This window comes from Capra hircus (assembly GCF_001704415.2).
Source record: "Capra hircus breed San Clemente chromosome X unlocalized genomic scaffold, ASM170441v1, whole genome shotgun sequence".
Lineage (NCBI taxonomy): Eukaryota > Metazoa > Chordata > Mammalia > Artiodactyla > Bovidae > Capra > Capra hircus.
In genome coordinates, this window is record NW_017189516.1 from 65,569,771 (window position 1) to 65,594,031 (window position 24,261).

Consider the following 24,261-nt stretch of genomic DNA (forward strand, 5'->3'; position numbering starts at 1 on the left):
ATGCTGCAAATTTTGAATGTGGATCACAAGAAGTTTCAAGGAAACTGATTTCTGAGCACAGATAAAAGGGTTCTCCAAACCTACGCAAGAATCAGCCACCAAATCCACACTAAACCACCCGAAGGAAGATAAAAGAACAGATGCACACACATATCCTCTGAAACAGTCCTCAAAATGAACAAGACTCGCAGCAGTCAGAAGAAGGCACAATTGGAAAGTCAGATTGTATCACGTCAGCAGAAACATATGGTCACTAAGAGAGCTGCCTTGTCCCAGATATATACGTGTGTATACAATGCGCTGTCACAGAATATTAAATGTCTGGTGAATTTTCCGTGGAAAGAAAGAGAAAAGTCTAGCCAGAGCCACGGTAAAGATCAACTGTGCTCGCGGCATGCCACATGCCTACAGAATCCAAGCAAAAATACTCGCAGAAAAAATGCAGAAAGAACTCTTTCCCCCCAGCTTTACTGAGAGATAATTGACACGTAACACGGTAGAAGGTTAAGGTGTATATTGGGATGATGATACACTTCAGTGGGATGAGGATACATTGCAGTGGGATGACCATCGCAGATGCATCTCAGTGGGATGACCGTGGTAGCTACTCTTCAGTGGGATGATCACCGTAGCCTTGTCTGACGTCTCCACCCTGTGACATCATTCTTTCTTTCTGAGGTGAGACTATTTAAAATCTTTCAAAATATAGGATACAGTTCCTTGGGGGCTCCAGGGATAAAGAATCCGCCTGCCCATGCAGGAGACTGCAGTTCAATCCCTGGGTTGGGAAGATCCCCTGGAGAAGGAGATGGCAGCCCACTCCAGTGTTCTTGCCTGGAAATTTCCATGGACTGGGGCGCCTGGAGGGCTACAGCCCATGGGGCTGCAGAGAGCTGCACACGACTTAGCGGCTGAACCACCACAGCCTCACCACCGTTTTGGAAGACAGATCCAGTAACACTCGTTTTGCAGATGACATGACTGAAGCCCAGAGAGGCTACAGAACTTGCCTAGGGTCACACAGCTCGACTTGCAGAAGCCAGACTGTGATCTCACGCTCTGGGCCTGAGTCCAGAGTTTAATCATGCCTGGCTTCCTGTACGACCTGTATAGACAAGCTAGATGCATTCCTCATTCTCACGTTTAAATTAGGAAAAAAAAAAAAAAAACCTCACAACTATGTACCCCCAATATATTCATCTCCGTTTGACTTTTTAAGGATGTCTTTAACAGAATCCCACAAACTGGGCAGATGAAACAAGAAATATGTATCTTCTCCCCGTTTCAGAGTCTGGAAGTCCAAGACCGAGGGGTGGGCAGGCAGGAACACCCTCTGAAGGTTACACAGGGCTCTGTCCTGGCTTGCGATAGCTCTTTGCCTTGTGGCTGCCTTGCTCCAAGCCACTCAGGTTCTTTTCCTGGTGTCTCTCTGTGTGTCTCTGAATTTCCCCTCTTATAAAGACACAGCTCATATTGCTTTAGAAGCCATCCTCCTGTTCTAACTCATCGTCTTAACTGATCACAACTGTCCCCGATCTTTCGACACATAAGGTTTCACTCTGAGATCCCAAGGGTCAAGACACCAGTGCATGAATTTTGAGACCTGTGTGTGTGTGTGTGACAGAGAGAGAGAGAGAGAGAGAGAGAGAGAGAGATTTGCCTTCCCTACATTAAGGGTTGGAGGTGGGTCAGCACCCTCGCATACAGTGGTTTATACTTGGAGAGGGTGTTCTTGGTTCATTTTTGTTGGAGTGTAGGCACTTTACAATGTTGTGTTACTTTCAGGCATGGTCTCCCTGGTGGCTGAGTTGGTAAACGGTCAAATGCCAATGGAACTGACCCAGGTTCCATCACTGATCAGGAAGACCCCCTGGAGGAGGACATGGCAACCCACTCCAGTGCTCTTGCCTGGGGAATCCCATGGACAGAGAAGCCTGGCAGGCTACAGTCCACAGGGTCACAAAGAGTCCGATATGACTGAGCGACTAACACATAAGGCAGTTTCAGTGATTCACAGAGATACACGTCCATTCTTGTCCAGGTTCTTTTCCATTATCACTTCACCACATTTTGCGTAGAGTTCCCTGCGCCGTACAGTAAGGCCTTGCTGCTTTATCGATTTGACATATGGCGTCGTGTATCTCGTCATCCCACACTCCTCATGTGTGCCTCCAGGCTTTCCCCTTTGGTGACCAGAAGCTCGTTTTGTATGTCTATGAGTCTCTCTCTGTTTTGTAAACAAGTTCATTTGTACCCGCTGTCTTAGACTCCGCACGTATGATAATATGGCATTTGTGTTCCGCACTTCCTTCACTCACTGTAACCCTCTCCAGGTCCCCCCACGTGGCTGCAAGCGGCACGGTCTCATTCTTTTTCACGGCCGAGTAATATTCCATTTGTTTCCATGGACCACTTCTTCTCGAGCCATTCCCCCGTCGATGGCCTCGAGCCATTCCCCCGTCGATGGACTCTCAGGCGTTCCACATCTTGGCTACCGTGGACAGTGGTGCAGTGAACTCTGGGGTGCAGGTGCCTAAGGGGGAGCACCCACGCATGAATATCTAGGATTTCCGTGCATCATCTTTCTGCGTTCCAGACTCTAATGACCGTCTTCCTCTTTGGTTCCGATGCTCAAACCCTAAACGTTCCATCAGCATCCATCTCAGTCCATCAGACTACACTAGCCTGCCCAGACCACCCACCCTCTCCTCTCCCCTAAAGAATGACTAAAACCCCAGCAAGCAGCTGCGCTACTTTTTAGACACTGAGGGTAGACAGTTAGCCCAGGGAAAAGAAAAGTATACGCTAAGGAAAGCGCTGACGTTGCGTTAAGAACTGGTACCCACAGAAGATCCAAGACCAAAAATTATACCAAAAAAAGTCTGGACATCTCAAAATCTCTATCCCATGTTCTGAAAAAAAAAAAAAAAAGAGGAAGTAGAAACCATACAATTTCATGGCAAAAAAAAAAAAAAACACACCCCAAGATCGCTTCCCCAAGCAGGTTTCCGCATGATGGTCCTTGCATTTAAATTTCCAGAAATCCAGCCTCATCTTCTGCAGGTGATAATACTTTTGTGAGCTGAGATAAAGTTCAAATGCTGCCCTTTAGGGTAGAAACACATTCATTCCTGATTCACTGGCGGTGGTGGACAGGTCCGGATTCCTGATGTTAGCCTAAGGTGGTTTAGTTTCGCTGCTGGCTTAAATGGTAAAGCAATCTGCCTGCAATGCGGGAGACCCAGGTTGGATCCCTGGGTCAGGAAAGAGCCCCTGGAGGAGGGCATGGCAACCCGCTCCAGGATTCTTGCCTGGAGAATCCCCATGGACAGAGGAGCCTGGTGGGCTACAGTCCAGGCGGTCACAAAGAGTTGGTTGCCACTGAGCAACTAACACTTTCGGTTTCTCTTTTTCTTTTTTTCCTTCACTTTCAGTTTTTCAAGGAACCTGTAGCATCAGCAAAGCGTGTCTCCCCAGCTTGCTAGAAACCCAAGCAGCAGCTTCCATCCTTTGGAAGTCCTCCACGGCAGCCCCACCTGAGAACCCCAGCTATTCTCCTGGCTCCTCTGTTCTCTGACCACGTCGGTGGCCCTTGGTCCCAGCAGGACACACTCCAGAGCTCAGACCAGAGTCAGAACCTCTCAGCCCGCGTGGCTGATGGAACCCACAGATCAAGCAATCTCTTTACAATCCACGATCCAGCTGTGCACCTCGTTCCCATCGGTGTATCTGAGGAATTAGGAACCCCCTTCTTTGTGGGGCAGCGCGTCTATTGCAAACAGAAGAAAAGACCCTCCAGGGCAGCGGGTGAAGCCAAGAATGAAAGGGACATTCCACAGGATCGACAGGGTTGTCATCTGAACGGAGGCTTTCTCAGAGCGGTGGGTGGATTTTGAAGACCTCAGATAGTCCGCGGTTCTGCACGGAAACATGGAAAGCAAGACAACATACTTAGGGGGGAATAAAAAGCCAAAACTTCAGTGGATTGATCTTAATGCACTGTTAATTTTTTTCACGGCAGAGGCGGCAGAGGATAAGATGGCTGGATGGCATCACTGACTCAATGGACATGAGTTTGCGTAAACTCCGGGAGTTGGTGATGGACAGGGACGCCTGGCGTGCTGCAGCCCATAGGGTTGCAAAGAGTCGGACACGACTCAGCGACTCAACAACAGCATCTGTGATGAGGTATGTGGTCCAGAATGTAACTGGGTTTATTTTTTTCAGAAACTCTGCTTCACCCCCCCGCAAACTTTCATTCAGGCTGGGGTGTTGTATAGTCCAAGGCACTTCCTGGCTAGGGTGTAAGTCAATACCACCCAACCACCAGCAGAGGGAGGCAGAGGGCAGCTATTGAGATTCTGAAGCTATTTCATAGCTTCCTTCACGGGCGGTGGAAACCTCACTCTGGCAACACCCAGATAGATGCCGACATGAGTGGTCTCAGGACCAAAGCTTGATAGAATCCAGATCAACCTCTGAGCTGTTGCTTCTTCTGCAGGGAAGCATCTCTCCCCGACCACCTCTTTAGCGACGTCTCTAGGAATTTCCCAGATCAGCAGCCAGGATCTCTGCTCCCCAGGGTAGCTCTCAGCACTTGTAATTCTGCAAGCCCAGGAGCTTAGACCCAAAGTTGAAACAGAAGCCCTACCCTCCCCGCCCCCAACGCCCTCTGCACAAACTCATTTCCCTGGAGGTCGTGTTCAGTCATGTCTTGACTCTTTGCGACCCCGTGGACTGTAGCCCGCCAGGCTCCTCTGTCCATGGGATCCTCCAGGCAAGAATACTGGAGTGGGCTGCCATTTCCTTCTCCACGGGATCTTCCCGACCCACAGATCGAATCTGTGCCTCCTGCTTTGGCAGGCAGCCTCTTTAAGACTGAGCCCACCCGGGAAGTCTCATGGGCAGCAGAGTGATCCCATAGTTTTAAAGATTGTACTTAAAGTTTGGAGGAGGAAACCGCAACCCACTCCAGTCTTCTTGCCTGGAGAATCCCATGGACAGAGGAGCCTGGCCGGCCACAGTCCACGGGGTCACAAAGAGTCAGACAAGATGCAAGTGACTTAGCACATGTTTAAAATCATTACGAAATATTGGCTCTATTGTAGCCGGGGATGTTCCAAAAAATATATCCTTGTCGGTTATTTACTTTGTACATGTAAGTAAGTAAGTGTCAGTCGCTGAGCCGTGTCTAATTCTTTGCGACCCCATGGACTGCAGCCTACCGGGCTCCTCTCTCCATGGGATTCTCCAGGCAATAATACTGGAGTGGGCTGCCGTCTAGCTGGTTCTTTCTCATCTCCTCCCCTCCATCTAACCGCTTCCCTCTATCATCTCCCCACTGGGAACGACCAGCTTGTTGTCTGTATCTGTGGGCCTGCCTCTTTTCATTCACTCATGTATCTGTATGCATTTTTAAAATCGGGCTTTACCAGTTCAGGCAGACACAACTGGGGGCGGGGGGAAGACTTGCCGTTTGTCCTGAGACAGTTTCTCCTCCGGTTATAGTAGCTGACCGCCGCCCCGATCAGCGTCACCACCACCACGGAGACGATGGGAGAGGCAATTTTCGCTATTGTGTCGCCTGCGGGAATCCAGGGGAACAAGACGGTCTCAGGAAAAACAGCGCCAGTGGGGACAGCGTGTATTGCCAGAGACTCCCCACTCACCCCCACCTCCGGCCCTCCCCGCCCTCCTGTTCATGGGAAAAGGATGGAATTCATCAAAGGAGCTCAAAGGATGCATCCTGCTTTATGTAAAGGGTGGTCACTAACCACGTCTGATCGGTCTGGGGCATCCAACGGTTTTGTACAGAAGATATAGAGATATATATATTTAACTTAATGGGTGTGTTTGGATGAATTTGTATCTTTGGGGACAGAAAATGTTGACTCATGTTCTTCAGTCGCTCAGTCGTATCCGACTCTGTGCAACCCCATGGACTGCAGCAGGCCAGGCCTCCCCTGTCCTTCACCATCTCCCGGAGCTTGCTCAAACTCATGTCCATTGAGTCGGTGATGCCATCCAACCATCTCATCCTCGGTCGTCCCCTTCTCCTCCTGCCTGCAATCTTTCTGAGCATCAGGGTCTTTTCCAATGAGTCAGCACTTCGCATCAAGTGGCCAAAGGATTGAAGCTTCAGCTTCAGCATCAGTGCTTCCAGTGAATATTCAGGACTGATTTCCTTTAGGATGGACTGGCTGGGTCTCCTTGCCGTCCAAGGGAATGCGTGTATACAGTGCAGAGCAGCCCAGGGGTCACCCGGCCAGTTACCCCTGGAGCCCCCTCATCCATCACATTGCATACTCTGGCCCCAGAAATAGTACAGTTCCTGGGGGTCTGTTCAGTCAAAGCTAGCACAGCACCTCTGTCTCCTGTCCTGCCCGACTCCCACACATCTGTAGACCGTGCCTTGGAGATGTCCCATCCAGGAACAGTCAATCTGTCTTCCAGCCCACCCCAGTCCTGGGTGAGTCCTCTGTCCTGGAGAAAGTGAAAAAGTCTCAGCCGCTTCATTCGTGTCCAACTCTTTGTGACCCCACAGACTGTAGCCCCACCTGGCTTCCTCTGTCCATGGGAATCTCCAGGCCAGAATACTGGAGTGGGCAGCCATTCCCTTCTCCAAGGGATCTTCCCAACAAAGGAATCGAATCAGGGGCTCTTGCACTGCAGGCGGATTCCTTACCAGCTAAGCCACCGTGGAAGGCCAAGAATACTAGAGTGGGTAGCCCATCCGTTCTCCAGGGGATCTTCCCAACTCAGGAATCGAACTGGGGTCTCCTGTATTGCAGGCGGATTCTTTGCCGACTGAGCGATCAGGGAAGCCCCTGTCTTGCCACGGACTCCATGGATCCGTGTGTCAGAGCTGACTCTTGTCTGGGGAGCAGCTCCCCTGCCCTACCTCCAGTCCATGAGAAGGAAGGCACCTGTGGCCTTCACAAACGCCCCGCAACACCCATGCGTTCCGGAAACGGCAGTACGTCCTGCCAACGGCAATACTGTGGCCCCGCCCTGGGCCTGGGCCTGACGGCTTAGAAAGACAGCTCTGTCCCTTTCTTCTCCCTCAAAGCCTTGGGGTCAGCCGGGCAGGTCCACCGTCACCCTGCACTGGTGTCAGCCTCCAGATCCCTGAGAGGCTGGCCTCCGCCATGCCAGCGACACACAGCCGACGCCCACTGGCCGGACCCCAGGCCTCCTCTGCGCACCCGTGACGGGGCGGGCGGGGCCCTGCTGGGGCCTTCTCCGGGGGTGAAGGCTGCGGCTTCTCTGCTGCTCTCCTTCGAGGCCTGAGGTCAGCTGTGGTCAACGGAACGGGTGCCGGCGGTGGCCAGCAGGAGCTCTAAGCACCATAGCCGCGCTCGCAGAGCCTCAGGTGTCTTTCAGCTCCGAGTCGGTCCCCAGAGCATCAGGCATCTTGCGGCTCTGAGTCTGTCCCCAGAGCCCCAGACATCTTTCAGCTCCAAGTCGGTCCCCAGAGCATCAGGCATTTTGCTGCTCCAAGTCGGTCCCCAGAACCCCAGACATCTTTCAGCTCCGAGTCGGTCCCCAGAGCATCAGGCACCTTGCAGCTCCGAGTTGGTCCCCAGACCATCAGGCATCTTGCAGCTCCAAGTCGGTCCCCAGAGCCCCAGACATCTTTCAGCTCCGAGTCGGTCCCCAGAGCATCAGGCACCTTGCAGCTCCTGGTCAGTCCCCAGAGCATCAGGCACCTTGCAGCTCCGAGTCGGTCCCCAGACCATCAGACATCTTGCAGCTCTGAGTCGGTCCCCAGATCTCCTTCTCTGACCCCCGTGGGACAGACCCCGACCAGAAGGAGCTTCTGAACATCCACACAAAGAGAGAAGGTGGTCCCTGAACGCCCTCCGTGGAAACAATACTACGCCTGCCCCAGCCCCTCTGCAGCCACGTGGGGAGCCTGGCCCTCGGAAGGCCAGAATCCCGGCACCTGGGCCATACCTGGCAGGTTGCCCTGCGTGGAGTAGCCATCTCCGCCTGGAAGGGGACAAGCACACGGTCACATGGTATTCAGAAGAGCTGGTCACGGGCTGCCTGCTGCTGGGAGGTGGGCATTACACTTCCAAGCCGGGGAGGGGACAGGGGTGAGGCTGTCACCTCAGGGTGTAGGTATACACACAAAGGGGTGCAGAAGAAGCACACGCACACAGCCATATACACATATGCACACACACATCCCACATACACACACACCTCCATATACACATGCGCACACACACAACATCCCACATACACACCCATATACACATATGCACACACACATCCCACATACACACACACCCATATATACACACAGGCACACACATCCCATATACACACACACCCATATATACACATATGCACACACACATCCCACATACACACACACCCCCATATACACATGTGCACACACATCCCACATACACACACACCCATATACACACATGTGCATACACATCCCACATACACACACACCCATATATACACATATGCACACACACATCCCACATACACACACACACCCATATACACATATGCACACACACATCCCACACACACACACACACATATACACACAGGCACACACATCCCACATATGCACACACACACATATACACACATGCGCACACACACATCCCACATACACACCCATATACACATATGCACACACACATCACCCATACACCCATATACACACATGTACACACACACATCTCACACACACACACACATCCATATAGACACATGCACACACACATCCCACATACACACATGCGTGCGCACACAGCACACATACACCCATATACACACATGTACACACACACACACTATATACACACGCACAACACACACCCATATACATGCACGTACATACATGCAACACACCACACATACATCCCATACACATACACACGCAACACATCCACACCCCCATATACACACATGTACACGCAGGCAACACAGACCACATGCGTGCACACACAGCATCCTCCCCATGACACACAGCCATATACATGCATGTACATACATGCAACACACCACACATGCACACATATCCAGCACACCACACCCATATGCGATGCAACACATGTCTGCACACACAACACCACACACCCACTACACACCCACCCACATACACACATGTACATACATGCAACACACACAACACCCCCACAACACACATCCGCATGCATACATGTACACACACAGCCCCCCACATGAACATACATGCACACAAACAACACCCACACACATGCAACACCCCACATACATACAGACATGCACACACAACACTGCCACGCCCACATGCATACATGCACCCCCGCGTATACACACATGCACGCATGTACAACACCAGCACGCCCACACACACACATCGGCAGGCAGGCGAGCACACAAGCATCACAGGCACTGTGCCTGTGCGGGGACGAGGGTGCACACACGTGTGTGTCTCCACATGCGTGTGCACAGTACACGCCTGCACATGTACACACGAATACACAAGAGCTGCACATACAGCCCCATGCACACATCCGCCCTGACCCGCACATCCACAGCACACACGCACAGGCACGTGTGTTTCAGATTCACACGCACGCATGCACAGACACATGGCATGTAGGCGCATGTGGACATATGTCCACATGTATAAATGCAGGCTCCCTCCCAGCCACATGCGCACACATGCACGTGCAAGGACACACACATGCCCACACGCGTGTGCACAGGCAGTAACACGCATGAGCAAGCCTGCACTTCTTGGAAGGATTGCGACCCGCGTCCCAGGCAAACCCCTCCCCAGCTTCGGTGAGCAGTGAGGACTCCGATCAGAGACCCAGGCGGTCAGGCAACGCCCACGCGGGGGTTAGCTCCTCAGCAGGAGAACTTCTCCTGGTTAGGCTTTTACGAAAGACCTCCTTTACCATAATTAATGCCAGGGGAGCCGGGTCTGTAGCGCCCTCCTCGTCCTGCAGGACAGAAAGGCCATGTGAAGAGGAAGGTAAGGCTCGGAAATGCTGCAGACATCCCCAAAGGAAGCTTCGAGACAGACAGGACCCCAAAGCAGAGGCTGTGACACCCGGGCAAAAGCCCCACCCTGATTCTCCCCGAGCCAGAGGAAGAGACAAGCGTACCCCAGGACATTCCCTGGCCGCACCGAGCGGGGCTGAGCTCACCTCGCAAGCTCAGCAGCTCTGCTAAGGCCAGGGGCACGCTGACCCCCAGCTGCAGACAGAGGGGGCCTGCCTGAGCTCAAAACCCCACTTCTCAGTGTGTCCAGGGAAAAGCCCAGTCCCCAAGGCCAGGAAGCATGCCCCACACAGGCAGGAAACAGTCATCTCAGCGACTGAGAAATATAGGGCCTTTCTCCACACCGTCTTATGTCCAGAGGGCGATTTTTTTTTTTTTATTCCTGTTCTTGGCTGCAAGCAAGATATGCAGGATTTTAATTCCCTGACCAGGTACCGATCTCACATCCTGCCAGTGAAAGCCCACAGTCCTACTGACTGGTTCAGCGGGGAAGTCCCCAGGGAGTAATTTTTCAAAAGCAATTCCCTGGGGGCTCAAGATGGTAAAGAATCCGCCTGCAATGCAGGAGACCCTGGTTCGATCCCTGGGTCAGAAAGATTCCCCTGGAGGAGGCCATGGCAACCGACTGCAGTATCCTTGCCCAGAGAATCCCACGGACAGAGGAGCCTGGTGGGCTACAGTCCACGGGGTCACAAAGAGGCAGAGACTAGCCACCAACAACTATCTTTACAAAGTCCCACATGACTACTTTGTACAAAGTTTCACTGGATTCTATCTCAGTTTAGAAATATGAATCCAATGCATTTTGTTTTTCTGGCTCAATTTGCTCCCGAGTTCACTTTACAGCACCAGAGACCCTCTGGAGAGTTCAAGATCCACCCCTCGCTCTGAAAAAAGCTCGGTATAGACAAGAATGGAGTTTGTTACTTCCGGGGTAAATTCGTTTCGCTCTTGGCATAACGTACTATTCACATAAAGAATCCACAATTCCTGGGCTGTTCTCTGCCTAATGAGGCTTGCAGCCGGGGGCTCTGTGTCTTGTTACCTGGACAGAGGGGTGTGGGGTCAGCCCCTGGACACCTGGACGAAGCCAAGCTGAGGGTCAGCAGTGAAGCGGCCGACACCTGAGACCCAGGAGGAAGCTCTAATGGGAGCCCCGGAAAAGCCCACCCAGGCCCGCCACCCCCACGGGCCCCAGCGCTGCGTGTACCGTAGCTGTCGTGGCCTGGCTGGTACCCGCCTCCGCCGCCTCCTGCAGGAGAGAAGAGGAATGTGACGGCAACTCGGAGCGTGGACCTTGGGGTCCAGCAGGCATCTGCCTGGCTGGCACCAAAGCCGGACCCAACAGTCACCCCCAAAAAGAGTGCTTGTTGTCCAGTTGCTCAGTCGTGTCTGACTCTTTGCAACCCCATGGACCGCAGCACGCCACGCCTCCCTGTCTATCACCAACTCCTGGAGCTTGCTCAAACTCATGTCCATCGAGTCAGTGATGCCATCCAACCATCTCATCCCCTGTCACCCCCTTCTCCTCCTGCCCTCAAACTTTCCCAGCATCAGGGTCTCGTCCACTGAGTCGTCTGGAGCCCTATGTGGTGGAAACGCTTAGGACCTTCCAGAAAATGCTCTAGGGAGTCCCTCCCCCAGAGTCACGGCTTCTGGATGGAAAAGCTCATGCCGCAGAGAGCCCTTCAGAAAGCTGTGTTTTCAGAGATTACGCATGCCCCCCACGCAATGCCGATCTAGGGCTTCAAAGTAAGACAGGCTTACCCCCCACCTCCAGGGACCCAGCTCTATCATGCTATACGTCAACTGCATCACATTAAATATACATTTTTGGGGGGGAAGATACACAGAGACACATCCGCAAAGGTTTGTGTAGACACAACATCTGTGTAAAGAGAGGTGTGTGTGTCTGCTTAGTCACTCATTTGTGTCCGACTCTCCGTGACCCCGTGGACTACAGCCCACCAGGCTCCTCTGTCCGTGGGATTCTCCGGGCAAGGAGACTGGAGTGGGTTGTCATGCCCTCCTCCAGGGGATCTTCCCGACCCAGGGATCAAACCTGAGTCTCCCGCATTCCAGGCAGACACTTTAAGCTCTGAGCCACCAGGGAAGCCCAATAGATAACCATATATATATAAATATATGTTCAGATATACATATAGATAAATATATTTATATAGATATACATATCATATAGATAAAGATAGCTATAGATACATATACACAGATACACATGGATAAAGTTATAGCTTCAGATATAGATAGATATGCATATAGGTGGAAATATAGCTACAAATATAGATATGTGTCGATAGACACATGTACACGGACATGTATGTAAGTACGCGTGTCAGTGGAGGTATGTATATGTGTACACACACACGTGCAGACACGTATTTACGTGGAGACAACCCCCACTTCTAAGGAGCATCGGCCCTATGGCCGGTTCCGTCCACCTTGCAGACCGCACGAGTGGACAGCTTCAGGGACGCGCCTCCCGCCCGCCCCCGAGAGGTTGGAGGGGAGAGTCCACAGCCCACCAGCTTCCTCGCGAGGGCTGGGGTGGGGTCACAGAAGCCCGCACGTACCTGCGGGCGGCCTGGGTGGGTAGCGGCCGCCGTCGATGAGGTCTGAGTCGCTCAGGAAGCCTGTGGAGAGAGCAGAGGGCGGTCAGAGCCCACGTTCCCGGGAGCCCCCTGCACACCCAAGCCCACGCATCAGGGGCACGTGGACAGCTTATGGAGAGAGGGGTTCCACAATTGGAGAACCCGTGCCGAAAGATCCACGGGTCGAAACCAAGACCCGATAGAGCCACCATAAATATAAATAGAGGACGCTTTAAAAAGAGTTGCTTTAAAAAAAAGAGAGAGAGCTTCTGCGTATTTCAAATGCAACGCATCTTTCACCATCGAGGACCAAATTCTCCAAAACATGTTCCGGACAGCGTCTTAGTCCTTCCGAAGACGCTTCCGAAGTCGTCTTAGTCCTGGGGACTCACCTCCACTGTTACCAGGCTGCGGGCGAGGAGGCGGCGGCTTCGGCCTTGGGTAGATATCTGTCGGGAAACAGGTGATTTCAGGAAAGGAGGGACAGCTTCCCGCGACGAACCATTTGCACAATACAAAAGGCCGGCATACAAAATGACGTTCTGGCTAAGTTATCTTTCCTGTTGATCGCTTCCACGGAATCTCTGGTGCTCAGAATCCCCAAGCATAGGCTCGTTTTAAGCATTAGTTTTTAATGGAGTATAGTTGCGTCTCTAGTGGCTCAGACGGTAAAGCATATGCCGGAAATGCAGGAGACCCACGTTTGATCCCTGGGTGGCGAAGATCCCCTGGAGGAAGGCATGGCAACCACTCCAGTGTTCTTGCCTGGAGAATCCCAGGGACAGAGGAGCCTGGCGGGCTACAGTCCACGGGGTTTCTCCAGGCAGCAACACTAGAGTGGGTTGCCATGCCTTCCTCTGGGGGATCGTTCCGGACCCAGGGATCGAACCCTCATCTCTTAAGTCTCCTGTGTTGGCAGGCGGGTTCTTTACCCGCCTGGGAAGCCCACGTAATTCACAGTAAATAGAAATTCATTCCTGAGGGCCACCACCACCATTTTAAAGGCGCTAGATTCCATCAGGCTTTAAAAACAAAAGCCAGAAAGCAACCTTCCTCTGTTCTGAATTGTGTCTGCCGCTGGAGCTCTGAGTCACACACGGTCCCCTCCCAAGCCTGAGGCTGGCCCCGCACGCTGCCGGGTGGATGAGTCTCCCAGGACCCGAGCAGTGACTCATCTTACAGGACGGCCAGCATCTATGATTCTCTGGGGCCCACAGGAAGGAAGCCCATGAACATATGTTCAACTCACGTTTCCCCAAAACACTGTAGCAAGAAATACCCCCCATTAGACAAGCAGAGGTGTCACTTTGCCGACAAAGGTCTGTATACTCAAAGCTCTGGTTCTTCTAATGGTCATGTAAGGGTGTGAGAGTTGGACCATAAAGAAGGCTGAGCACCGAAGAATTGATGCTTCTGAACTGTGGTGTTGGAGAAGACTCTCGAGAGTCCCTTGGACTGCAAGGAGATCCAACCAGTCCATCCTAAAGGACATCAGTCCTGAATAGTCATTGGAAGGACTGATGCTGAAGGTGAAGCTCCAATCCTTTGGCCACCTGATTCAAAGAGCTGACTCATTTGAAAAGACCCTGATGCTGGGAAAGATTGAGGGCAAGAGGACGACAGAGGATGCGATGGTTGGATGGCATCACCGACCCGATGGACATGAGTTTGGGCAAACTCCGGGAGATGGTGATGGACAGGGAGGCCTGGTGTGCTGCAGTCCAGGGGGTCACAAAGAGTCAGACACGACTGAGCGACAGTGACAACCACAAAGGCTTCATCCAGCCTCCATGACCTTCCCTGAGTTCCAGCGGGCAGGTTCAAAGCTGTTTTGAAATGAATGAACATTCTTACTTCCACCGTCGGGATTTCCAGGCTGTGGGTGGTACGGGGGCCTCGGCTTGGGGTAGATATCTGTGGGGAAACGCCATTGCATGATTAGAAGATAAAAATGTCCTTCGGTCAGGAGCAGCTTATAAAACAAGAGTATACGCGTGACTGTAGATTTTATGTTTTATTTACAGTTGGTGCTCATAAAGAATAGGTCACCATCAATAGGGTAAAAATTACTTAGCCACTAGAAGTAGAACCTCAAAAAACTATATACACACACTCGCAAAACTAACTGTTTAGGGTTTGTGGTATGTATTTTCTTGGGCCCCCAAATCACTGCAGATGGTGACTGCAGCCATGAAATTAAGATGATTGCTCCTTGGAAGAAAAAGTTGTGACAAATCCATATGGTGTGTGAAAAAAGCAGAGACATTACTTTGCTGACAAAGGTCCGTCTAGTCAAAGCTATGATTTTTCCAGCAGTCATGTATGGATGTGAGCGTTGGACCATATAGAAGGCCGAGCGCTGAAGAATTGATGCTGTTGAATGGTGGTGTTGGAGAAGACGCTTGAGAGTCCCCTGGACTGCAAGGAGATCCAACCAGTCCATCCTAAAGGAGATCAGTCCTGGGTGTTCAGTGGAAGGACTGATGCTGAAGCTGAAGCTCCAGTCCTTTGGCCACCTGATGGGAAGAGCTGACTCACTGGAAAAGACCCTGATGCTGGGAAAGACTGAAGGTGGGAGGAGAAGGGGATGACAGAGGATGAGATGGTTGGATGGCATCAGCGACTCAATGGACATGAATATGAGCAAACTTTGGGAGATAATGAAGGCAGGGAAGACTGGCGTGCTGCAGTCCATGGGGTCCCAAAGACTCGGGCACGACTGAGGGCCTAAAGGACGACAAAGGCTTCTTTCAGCCCCCATGACCTTCCCTGAGTTCCAGTGGGCAGGTTCAAAGCTGTTTCGAAATGAATGAACATACTCACTTCCACTGTTGTCGGGATTTCCAGGCTGTGGGTGGTAGGGGGGCCTCGGGTTGGGGTAGATACCTGTGGGGAAAAACGCCATTGCATGTTAAGAAGAGAAAAATGTCCTTCCGTCAGAAGCAGCTTATAAAACAAGAATATAAGCTTGACAACAGATTTTATTTTTTATTCACAGTTGGTGCTCATGAAATATAGATTATCACTGATCAGCTTAAAACTACTTAGACACAAGAAGCAGAACCTGAAAATTTAGAACTTGAGAAAAACTACATACACACACTTACCAAACTGTTTAGCATTTATAAGGTATGTAAGAAGCAAAGAAAACCTGTTTATTCCTTGAAGGCTTGGCTTTGATCCCTGAGTTCGGAAGGTCCCCTAGAGGAGGAAATGGCAGCCCACTCCAGTACTCTTGCCTGGAGACTCCCAGGGACGGGGGAGCCTGCTGGGCTACAGTCCATGGGGTTGCACAGAGTCGGACACGACTGAGCGAGTTCACTTTGACTTTTCACTTTCATGCATTGGAGAAGGAGGTGGCTACCCACTCCAGTGTTCTTGCCTGGAGAATCCCAGGGACGGGGGAGCCTGGTGGGCTGTCATCTATGGGGTCGAGCAGAGTCGGACACGACTGAAGGGACTCAGCAGCAGCAGCAGAGGCACTGTGATTTTGCAATCCATTTCGTGAAGGACTTGGGCTTGCTTGAAACATCTGTCCATCAGTCACACCCTCCACGACCCTATCGTTGCTGTGGTTTAGGCGCTCAGTCCGACTCTTTGCAACAGTATGGACTGTAGCCCGCCAGGCTCCTCCGTCCATGGGATTCTGCAGGCCAGAACACTGGAGCGGGTTGCCATTTCCTCATCCAGGGCGTCTTCCCGACCCCGGGGGTGGAACTCTGGTCTCCTGCACTGGGAGGTGGATTCTTCACCAACGAGCATCCTGGGAAGACGCGATAAACTCCTCCCAAAGCCTCAGCTTGCGGTGGGGCAGCCTGGTGTCTGTCCACTCCCCTGGGTCAGGTAGCCACTCACCTGAGCTCGGCTTCTTGGTTGGCTCTGTGGACAGAGAACATATGTGCAATAAGCCAGGGGTTTTGTGCGGCTCAAAGAGACAACCATTAAAGTCCTAATTTTATTTTATTTTTTTTAAAGAAAATCTCAAGGCACTAACAAAGAAACGATCAGTTCAGTTCAGTCGCTCAGTCGTGTCCGACTCTTTGCGACCCCATGGCCTTAAGCGCGCCAGGTACCAACACAAATTCCGTTCAGTGTTTGAGGGGGCAAGGGACTCAAAGGACAAAAGGGCCCTTCACACGCAAGCCCACCAGTGGCCCCTGGAGCAAATGCAAGCCCCTCAGGGTTCCCTGGAGCTGTGCGGAGGTTCGAGGGGTGGAGTAAACCTTCCTGTTTTTTCGTTAAGAAGTCGTCCTTAGGAAGGAATCCCGGCCCCACCCAACCCGGAGCGTGGAGGAGCTGAGGCAGGCTGCCAGATCCACTTACCGGGGTCATCCAGAGCATCAGCCAAATCAAAGTCCCCATTCTCACCTGGGAGAACACACAGGGCATCAGTAACAGCGGGATGGAGCCGGCCACCCGGCTTTCCCCAGCTGCCCAGATAGCTTCCCCCGCCAACCTCACTCCCACCACCCCAAGCTCAGCAGAGAAAAAGAGTTCCACCCCTCTCTCCAGCTCCCCAGTAGTGTGTCTGTCCAAACAACCTCTTATTCCTAGCTTCCCCAGCAGGCTCTGCCCACAGCAAAAGAGATCCGTGAAGGAAGATAACTGCACCCTCATACTTTTAAAAATCAAACTATAGTTGATTTCTGGGCTTCCCTGGTAGCTCAGCTGGTAAAGAATCTGCCTGAGAGGAAGGAGACCCCGGTTTGATCCCTGGGTCTGGAAGATTCCCCCAGAGAAGGAAACAGCAACCCACTCCAGTATTCCTGCCTGGAGAACCCCATGGACAGAGGAGCCTGGTGGGCTACAGTCCACGGGGTTGCAAAGAGTCGGACACGACTGAGGAGAAGGGGGCGACAGAGGGTGAGATGGTTGGATGGCATCAGCGACTTGACGGACATGAGTTTGAGTAGGCTCTGGGAGTCGGTGATGGACAGGGAGGCCTGGCGTGCTGCAGTCCATGGGGTCGCAGAGAGTTGGACCCAACTGAGTGACTGAACTGAACTGAACTGAACTGAGTGACAAGCACTTTCACAGTGGATTTACGCTGTTGTGTCAGCATCAGGTGTACAGAAAACTCATTCAGTTATGCTGCTAAGTCACTTCAGTTGTGTCCGACTCTGTGCGACCCCATAGACGGCAGCCCACCAGGCTCCCCCGACCCTGGGGTTCTCCAGGCAAGAACACTGGAGTGGGTTGCCATGTCCTTCTTGTACATATATAAAAATTATTTTTCTATACTTATACATGTATCTCTTCTTTTTTCACACACTGTTCGATTATAGGTTATCAAAGTGAAAGTGTTTGTCCCTCAGCTGTGTCTGACTCTTTACGACCCCATGGACTATAGCCCACCAGGTTCCTCTGTCCATGGGGATTCTCCAGGCAAGAATACTGGAGTGGCTGGTCATGCCCATCCCCAGGGGATCTACCAGACCCTGGAATCAAACCCAGGTCTCCTGCCTCGCAGGCTGACTCTTTACCATCTGAGTTATTGCATGAGGGAAGCTCATGCAATCAGCTTCGGACAGCTTACAAGCCTCTCGCACCAGGCTCATCCCTGGAGCCCCAGGCAAACTCCTCAACAATCTTCTCAAACCGGAGCGTCCAGCCACTCCCAGTTCTGAGCCTCTGCTACTTATCTTGTCCCGGTCTCTCCCTAATTCATTGCACAACAGCCTGGGCAGCACCTGGGTGTTTTCCGAAAAGGGCATCTGGCTGCCTCTGGAGACTAGAAGCCTCCAGAGCCAGGTTGCTGGCAGTAGGAAGCCAGGGTGCGCCCCCTCTCCCACTGGCTCTGGAAACAAACCAATTGCGCCCACCCCACCCCATTCCATGTCCACTTCTCATTCCAGCAGCCTCCTTTCGTTTGCTGATGCTTCTCATGATAAACAATGCTAAGCGCCAAAGAACAGATGCTTCTGAACCATGGTGTTGGGGAAGACTCCTGAGAGTCCCTTGGACAGCAAGGAGATCCAACCAGTCCATCCTAAAGGAGATCAGTCCTGGGTGTTCATTGGAAGGACTGATGTTGAAGCTGAAACTCCAATATTTTGGCCAGTTGAGGCGAAGAACTGACTCATTGGAAAAGACCCTGATGCTGGGAAAGATTGAAGGCAGGAGGAGAGGATGAGATGGCTGGATGGCATCACCGACTCAGTGGACATGAGTTTGAGTAAACTCTGGGAGCTGGTGATGGACAGGGAGGCCTAGCGTTCTGCAGTCCATGGAGAGTTCGCAGAGAGTCGGACACGACTGAGCAAATGAAAAACAACATCTGCGATGACTCGAGGTCACGGGGGAAGCGGCCCCTGCTTGTCATGGGTGTGGCGCTCTTTGCAGAGCCCTGAGCTTGACTCACAGCCCAGGCGGATTCCACCCAGGGGCCCCCCGCCCCCCTTGGCGTGGAGCCGGTCGTGTCCTGCAGGCCTGGCTGGAGTCTACCAGGCTCCCTCTGGTCTCCGGAAGGGCTGCAGCCAACAACCTACCTCCCCCGCCCGCTGCGCTGCCGAGGGCATCTCGGTCTAGCCCCGCCCCATCACGGTCTAGCCCCGCCCCCACCATTGTGTAGCCCCGCCCCGCCACTCTATAGCCCCGCCTCATCACTGTATAGCCCCGCCCCCCGAGGTTCACATCACTCCGAAGATGCTGATTCCAGGGGCTCGATGTCAGGGGGGATGGGGTGTGGGAGACGCAGCTCTCCCGGAGCAGTTATTTCCACCAGCTTTGTTTTTCCCCTCAGAGCCTAAGGACGGGGCTTGGAACACGAGATCTGTTTCCCACCTGCTTTCTTTAGCAGGCCCGGCAGTTTGTAATCAATCCCACATGTGCTCTGGGCTCATCACGCGGGTCCCCATGGCTGACTTCCTGGGAACCTGGGTTTAAAAGGACTCGGGCTGGTGGGTGGGAGGTCTTAGTGTCAAACCCCATACCCACTTACCTTCCGAAAAGAGCTATTTAGGATGGATTTAAAATATATATATGTATATATTTTTATTTATGGCTGTGCCAAATAGTTGGCACATGGGATCTAATTCTCTGACCACGGATGGGACCGGGGCCCCTTGCATTGGGAGCTTAGAGTGTTAGCCACTGGACCGCCAGGGACGTCCCAGAGGGATTTTCAAGATAAAACGAGCCTGGGTTGGGAAAAATCCCCTGGGAAAAGGGGGTGGCTGCCCACTTCAGTATTTTTGCCTGGAGAATCACACTCACAGAGGACTCTGGTGGGCTACGGTCCATATCCCGAAGTCGCAAAGAGTCTCAAAAAGTCTCCAAGAGTGAGACACAACTGAGAGATTTAGCATGCAACAGATGGATAGATAATCAATGATAATTAGATGCACAGATCACAGGGAATAGATGGTAATTAGAGAGACGGATGAGAGATATAGTTAGATGTCAGAAAAATAGGCATAGGACTGATAATAATTATATAGAAAAATAGAATATAGGATATATAAACTTAGATGGTTACATTAGACGGATAGATAATCAATGATAATTAGATACATGGACCACAGGGAATAGACGATAATTAGAAAGACAGATGAGAGATATAGTTCGATGTTAGAAAAATAAGCATAGGACTGATAATAATTATACAGAGAAATAGAAGATAGGATATGTAAACTTAGATGATGGTTGCATTAGATGGATAGACAATCAATGATAATTAGATACATGGATCACAGGGAATAGATGATGATTAGAGACAGATGAGAGATATAGTTAGACGTCAGAAAAATAGGCATAGGACTGATAATAATTATATAGAGAAATAGAAGACAGGATGTGTAAAAATAGATGACAGATACAGCAATAGATACGCTGATACACTCGCAGATGGGTTAACAGACACACGGATAGATATGAAAGGTACACAGATAAATGGCGACTCTAATCCCATGGACGGAGGAGCCTGGTGGGCTGCAGTCCATGGGGTCGCTAAGAGTCGGACACGGCTGAGTGACTTCACTTTGACTTTTCACTTTCATGCATTGGAGGCGGAAATGGCAACCCACTCCAGTGCTCTTGCCTGGAGAATCCCAGGGACAGGTGGTGGGCCGCCGTCTATGGGGTCGCACAGAGTCGGACACGACTGGGGTGACTTGGCAGCAGCAGCAGCAGCAGCGCTCAGGCAGGATTTCTCAGCCTCAGCAGTGTTGACATTTGAACCTGGATGACAGACAGCCTGCTCTGTGGGGCGTCCTGTGCCTTAGAAAACATTGAGCTGCATCCTTGCAAAAGTGAAAGTCGCTCAGTTGTGTCCGACTCTTTGCGACGCCGTGGACTTTAACAGTCCATCGAGTTCTCCAGGCCAGAATACTAGAGTGGGTAGCCTTTCCCTTCTGCAGGGGATCTTCCCCACCCAGGGATTGAACCCAGGTCTCTCCACATTGCAGGCAGATTCTTTACTGTCTGAGCAACCAGGGAAGCCCAAGCGTACTGGAGTGGGTAGCCTATCCCTTCTCCAGCGGATCTTTGCAACCCAGGAATCGAACCCAGGTCTCCCGCGTTGCAGGCGGATTCTTTATCAACTGAGCTATGGGGGAAGCCCAAGGCCCTGGCCTGGAAGCCCAAGGCGCCACTGGTGACAACCAAAAATGACTCCAGACAGTGCCAAGTGTCCTCCAGGGGGCAAGGTCACCCGTGGTTGAGCATGGCTGGCTGCACCTGGAGGTGTGATTTCTGCATCTCCTGGGTGAGAGACACGTCAGTACTAAGGGAACCACAGAACAGACATTCCGCCTGTGGCAGAGATCCTTGAGGCTCAACCTGACGGTTAATCAGATGGCTGGGGGGCTCAGACATCACCTCTCAAAGGGACTCTTGACTCCATGAGCACGGCCAGGATATTTCCCGAAATGCAGCCGCCCTGTCGTGGTTTGTCCAGTAGTCATGTACGGACGTGAGAGTTGGACTATAAAGAAAACTGAGTGCCGATGAATGGATGCTTGAGAACTGTGGTGCTGGAGAAGAGTCTTGAGAGTCCCTTGGACTGCAAGGAGATCCAACCAGTCCATCCTAAAGGAGATCAGTCCTGAATATTCATGGGAAGGACGGACGCTGAAGCTGAAGCTCCAATCCTTTGGCCATCTGATGCAAAGAGCTGACTCGTTGGAAAAGACCCTGATGCTGGGAGGGATTGAGGGCGGGAGGAGAAGGGGACGGCAGAGGATGAGGTGGTTGGATGGCATCACCGACTCGATGGACATGGGTTTGGGTGAACTCTGAGAGCTGGTGATGGACAGGGAGGCCTGGCGTGCTGCAGTCCACAGACTGTCCAACAGTCGGACACGACTGAACACCACCAAGCACCACAGTCACTCCAGCGCCCCACCCACCTACCTAATGAAGCTCTCGAACAGCTGCAACTGGGCTGGTGCCTTCGTTTACTTGTCTTTGGCAACTCTGAAGAGCTTCAAGATCTCAGTGCCCTGACCAGAGATTGAACCCTGGGCCACGGCCGTGAAAGCCCGGAATGCTGACCCCTGAGCCACGAGCTGAAGGCATCCACCATCCAGTGGCTCCCGACGGATCAGACAGACTGGGCCTGGGAGGAGGCTGAGTCGCCTGCAGCTGCAGGTGAGCCCAGAGTTCTGTGTCACTGCCGAGGGAATAAAGGCTCAGACAGGTTTCGCTGGCTCCGCTGCTGGGCGGGGCTGCATAAAGACAGAGCTTGGCCTCAATGGGCTTCCTTTAGCCCTGGTGTAGCTTCACAGAGAACCCACATCTCCCCACAAACAGAAGCTCCTGACCCCATTTCTGCGTGTCCCACATGCGGGAAGATGCTCAGACCATGTGGATTCGTGGAAGGGTCTCCAGGAAGACCCTGGCCTCTGGGTGCCAGGATGGCTCACAAAACCACACCTGTTCCTAAATACCCGTCCTCAAACAGGTCAAACAGGATGTGTCAGGAGAGTGACATCCAAACAAAGCCTTTGCACTCCTAACCTAGTCATGTATGCATGGGAGAGTCGGACAGTAAAGAAGGCTGAGCGCCGAAGAACGGATGCTTTTGAACAGTGGCGTTGGAGAAGACTCTCGAGAGTCCCTTGAACTGCAAGGAGATCCAACCAGTCCATCCTAAAGGAGATCAGTCCTTGGGTGTTCATTGGAAGGAGTGATGTGGAAGCTGAAGCTCCAGTCCTTTGGCCACCTGATGGGAAAAGCTGACTTATTGGAAAAGACCCTGATGCTGGGAAAGATTGAGGGCAGGAGGAGAAGGGGACGACAGAGGATGAGATGGTTGGATGGCATCACCGACTCGATAGACATGAGTTTGAGCAAGCTCTGGGAGATGGTGATGGACAGGGAGGCCTGGCGTGCTGCAGTCCACAGGGTGAAAAAATTCTCAGACACCACTGAGCCACTGAACAGCAGTGAGAGACATTGAAAGAAAATCTTTTAATTCCTAAACTCTACTCAGTGTTAAGCCCCTCCCAATCCTCAAAGCCTTAGAATTTGAATATCCAAAGGACCAAATATGCGTCTCCAGTTGCTATTAAATCCTGCCCTTCATGGGTTAATTGTAGTTTCCTGAGTGAGGCCCCTCCCTGCCTCTGTTCCCCAGCACGCCAAGATGGGGAAGAGCCTGTATTGGAGTTTCGGGCGTAAACAACTCACATGCTTTTAATTTGCCAACTGGAGGGCTGACACTGAGGGAAAAAATATCTCAGAAAACGTGAACCGAGGCTGTCCTTCTTGCAAAACCCCGTCTCTGGCGACAGTGACTCGTCCCACTGAACCCAGCCGCATCTCAGCTCGGTGGTTGCCCTACACAAGCCACTCAGACTGTGGATAGAAAGCGCGGAAGGAAAAACAATCTCAACCCGCCCCAGGGATATGGATCACTTTTTCCACGCGTGCCACACCCAGAGATCAAAACCCGAGAACAACAACAAAAAAAAACCCACCACCACAACTGGCTTCTAAGTGGGTCCCCAGCCCTACAGATCTGGGCTACAGGTCCCCCAGACCCCCGAACGTGGCACCCGGTCCCCTTGCTTGCTGTTCACCGACCGCCATCACACCGGAATCTGTCTTTCTTTTCTACACTCTGGCGATTTACAGCCGTTTCCTGAGAGGAAGTGGTTGGGGACGGAGTGTTTATCTTTTTCAGCAAGCAGATAGAAATGCACAACCCAGCACGTCTCTCTCCGGGAGCCAGCCCTCCCTTACCTCGGACGCGCAGCAGGACACACAGGAGCGTGAGGCAGAAGAGGAGACCCCGCCATGCCTCCATCCTTGGTCTCCGGCGGGCGGGCAGGTGGGCTGGGCGATCTGGCCACCCCCCCCTCGCCGGGAGCCGCCGTGCTGACTTCTGTCGCCCCGCTTTGAGAGGGAAACAGGAAAGAAAGAAAAGGATGAAGCAGTCTACAGGCTCTCTGCTGGCGAGTGATGAGCAGGGCAGTGCTGAACTCTCCAGCCGGGAGCCCGCCCGTGGGGACCAGCCCCTGCACGCCTGCTGCAGGGGACGCACCTCCCTCAGCTCCGCCGGCCAACCACCCCCAGGAAGGTGGGGAAATAGGCGACAGCCCGGTGCCACTGGGCGTCTTGGGTTGTAGGGAAGCTGGCACACCCGCTTGGCAGCTCTGCGCCCTGCACGCGTGGGAAGAGCCTCAGG

At 52.3% G+C, this 24,261-nt stretch overlaps 1 protein-coding gene across 4 annotated transcripts; it reads right to left on the reverse strand.

Annotated features, from left to right (window-relative positions):
- Positions 1–499: 499 nt before the first annotated feature.
- XG (Xg blood group) lies at positions 500–24,195 on the reverse strand. Of its 4 annotated transcripts, none has more exons than XM_018043744.1 (12): positions 23,817–24,152; positions 16,956–17,000; positions 16,488–16,511; positions 15,456–15,518; positions 14,487–14,546; positions 13,025–13,081; positions 12,615–12,674; positions 11,234–11,275; positions 9,918–9,962; positions 7,957–7,992; positions 5,474–5,584; positions 500–3,918 (listed from the first exon to the last, which is right to left on the reverse strand). In XM_018043744.1, exons 1-12 carry the CDS (start codon positions 23,878–23,880, stop codon positions 3,902–3,904), a joined length of 624 nt encoding a protein of 207 aa, XP_017899233.1. In that variant the 5' UTR covers positions 23,881–24,152; the 3' UTR covers positions 500–3,901. The 4 variants fall into 4 exon arrangements, with proteins under 4 accessions (XP_017899233.1, XP_017899230.1, XP_017899232.1 ...); XM_018043741.1 differs by lacking the exon at positions 23,817–24,152 and adding an exon at positions 21,450–21,573; XM_018043743.1 differs by lacking the exon at positions 14,487–14,546 and having other exon boundaries at positions 23,817–24,195.
- Between the last annotated feature and the right edge of the window lie 66 nt (positions 24,196–24,261).

What these genes read in the sequence shown, in the direction of transcription:
- XG (XM_018043744.1), bottom strand. Translation starts at nt 23,880, where the DNA reads ATGGAGGCATGGCGGGGTCTCCTCTTCTGCCTCACGCTCCTGTGTGTC. An exon ending in TGTCCTGCTGCGCGTCCGAG is followed by an intron (nt 17,001 to 23,816) that starts GTAAGGGAGGGC and finishes GTGTTCTCCCAG; the next exon opens with GTGAGAATGGGGACTTTGAT. An exon ending in GCAGCCTGGTAACAGTGGAG is followed by an intron (nt 12,675 to 13,024) that starts GTGAGTCCCCAG and finishes CTCTCTCCACAG; the next exon opens with GCTTCCTGAGCGACTCAGAC.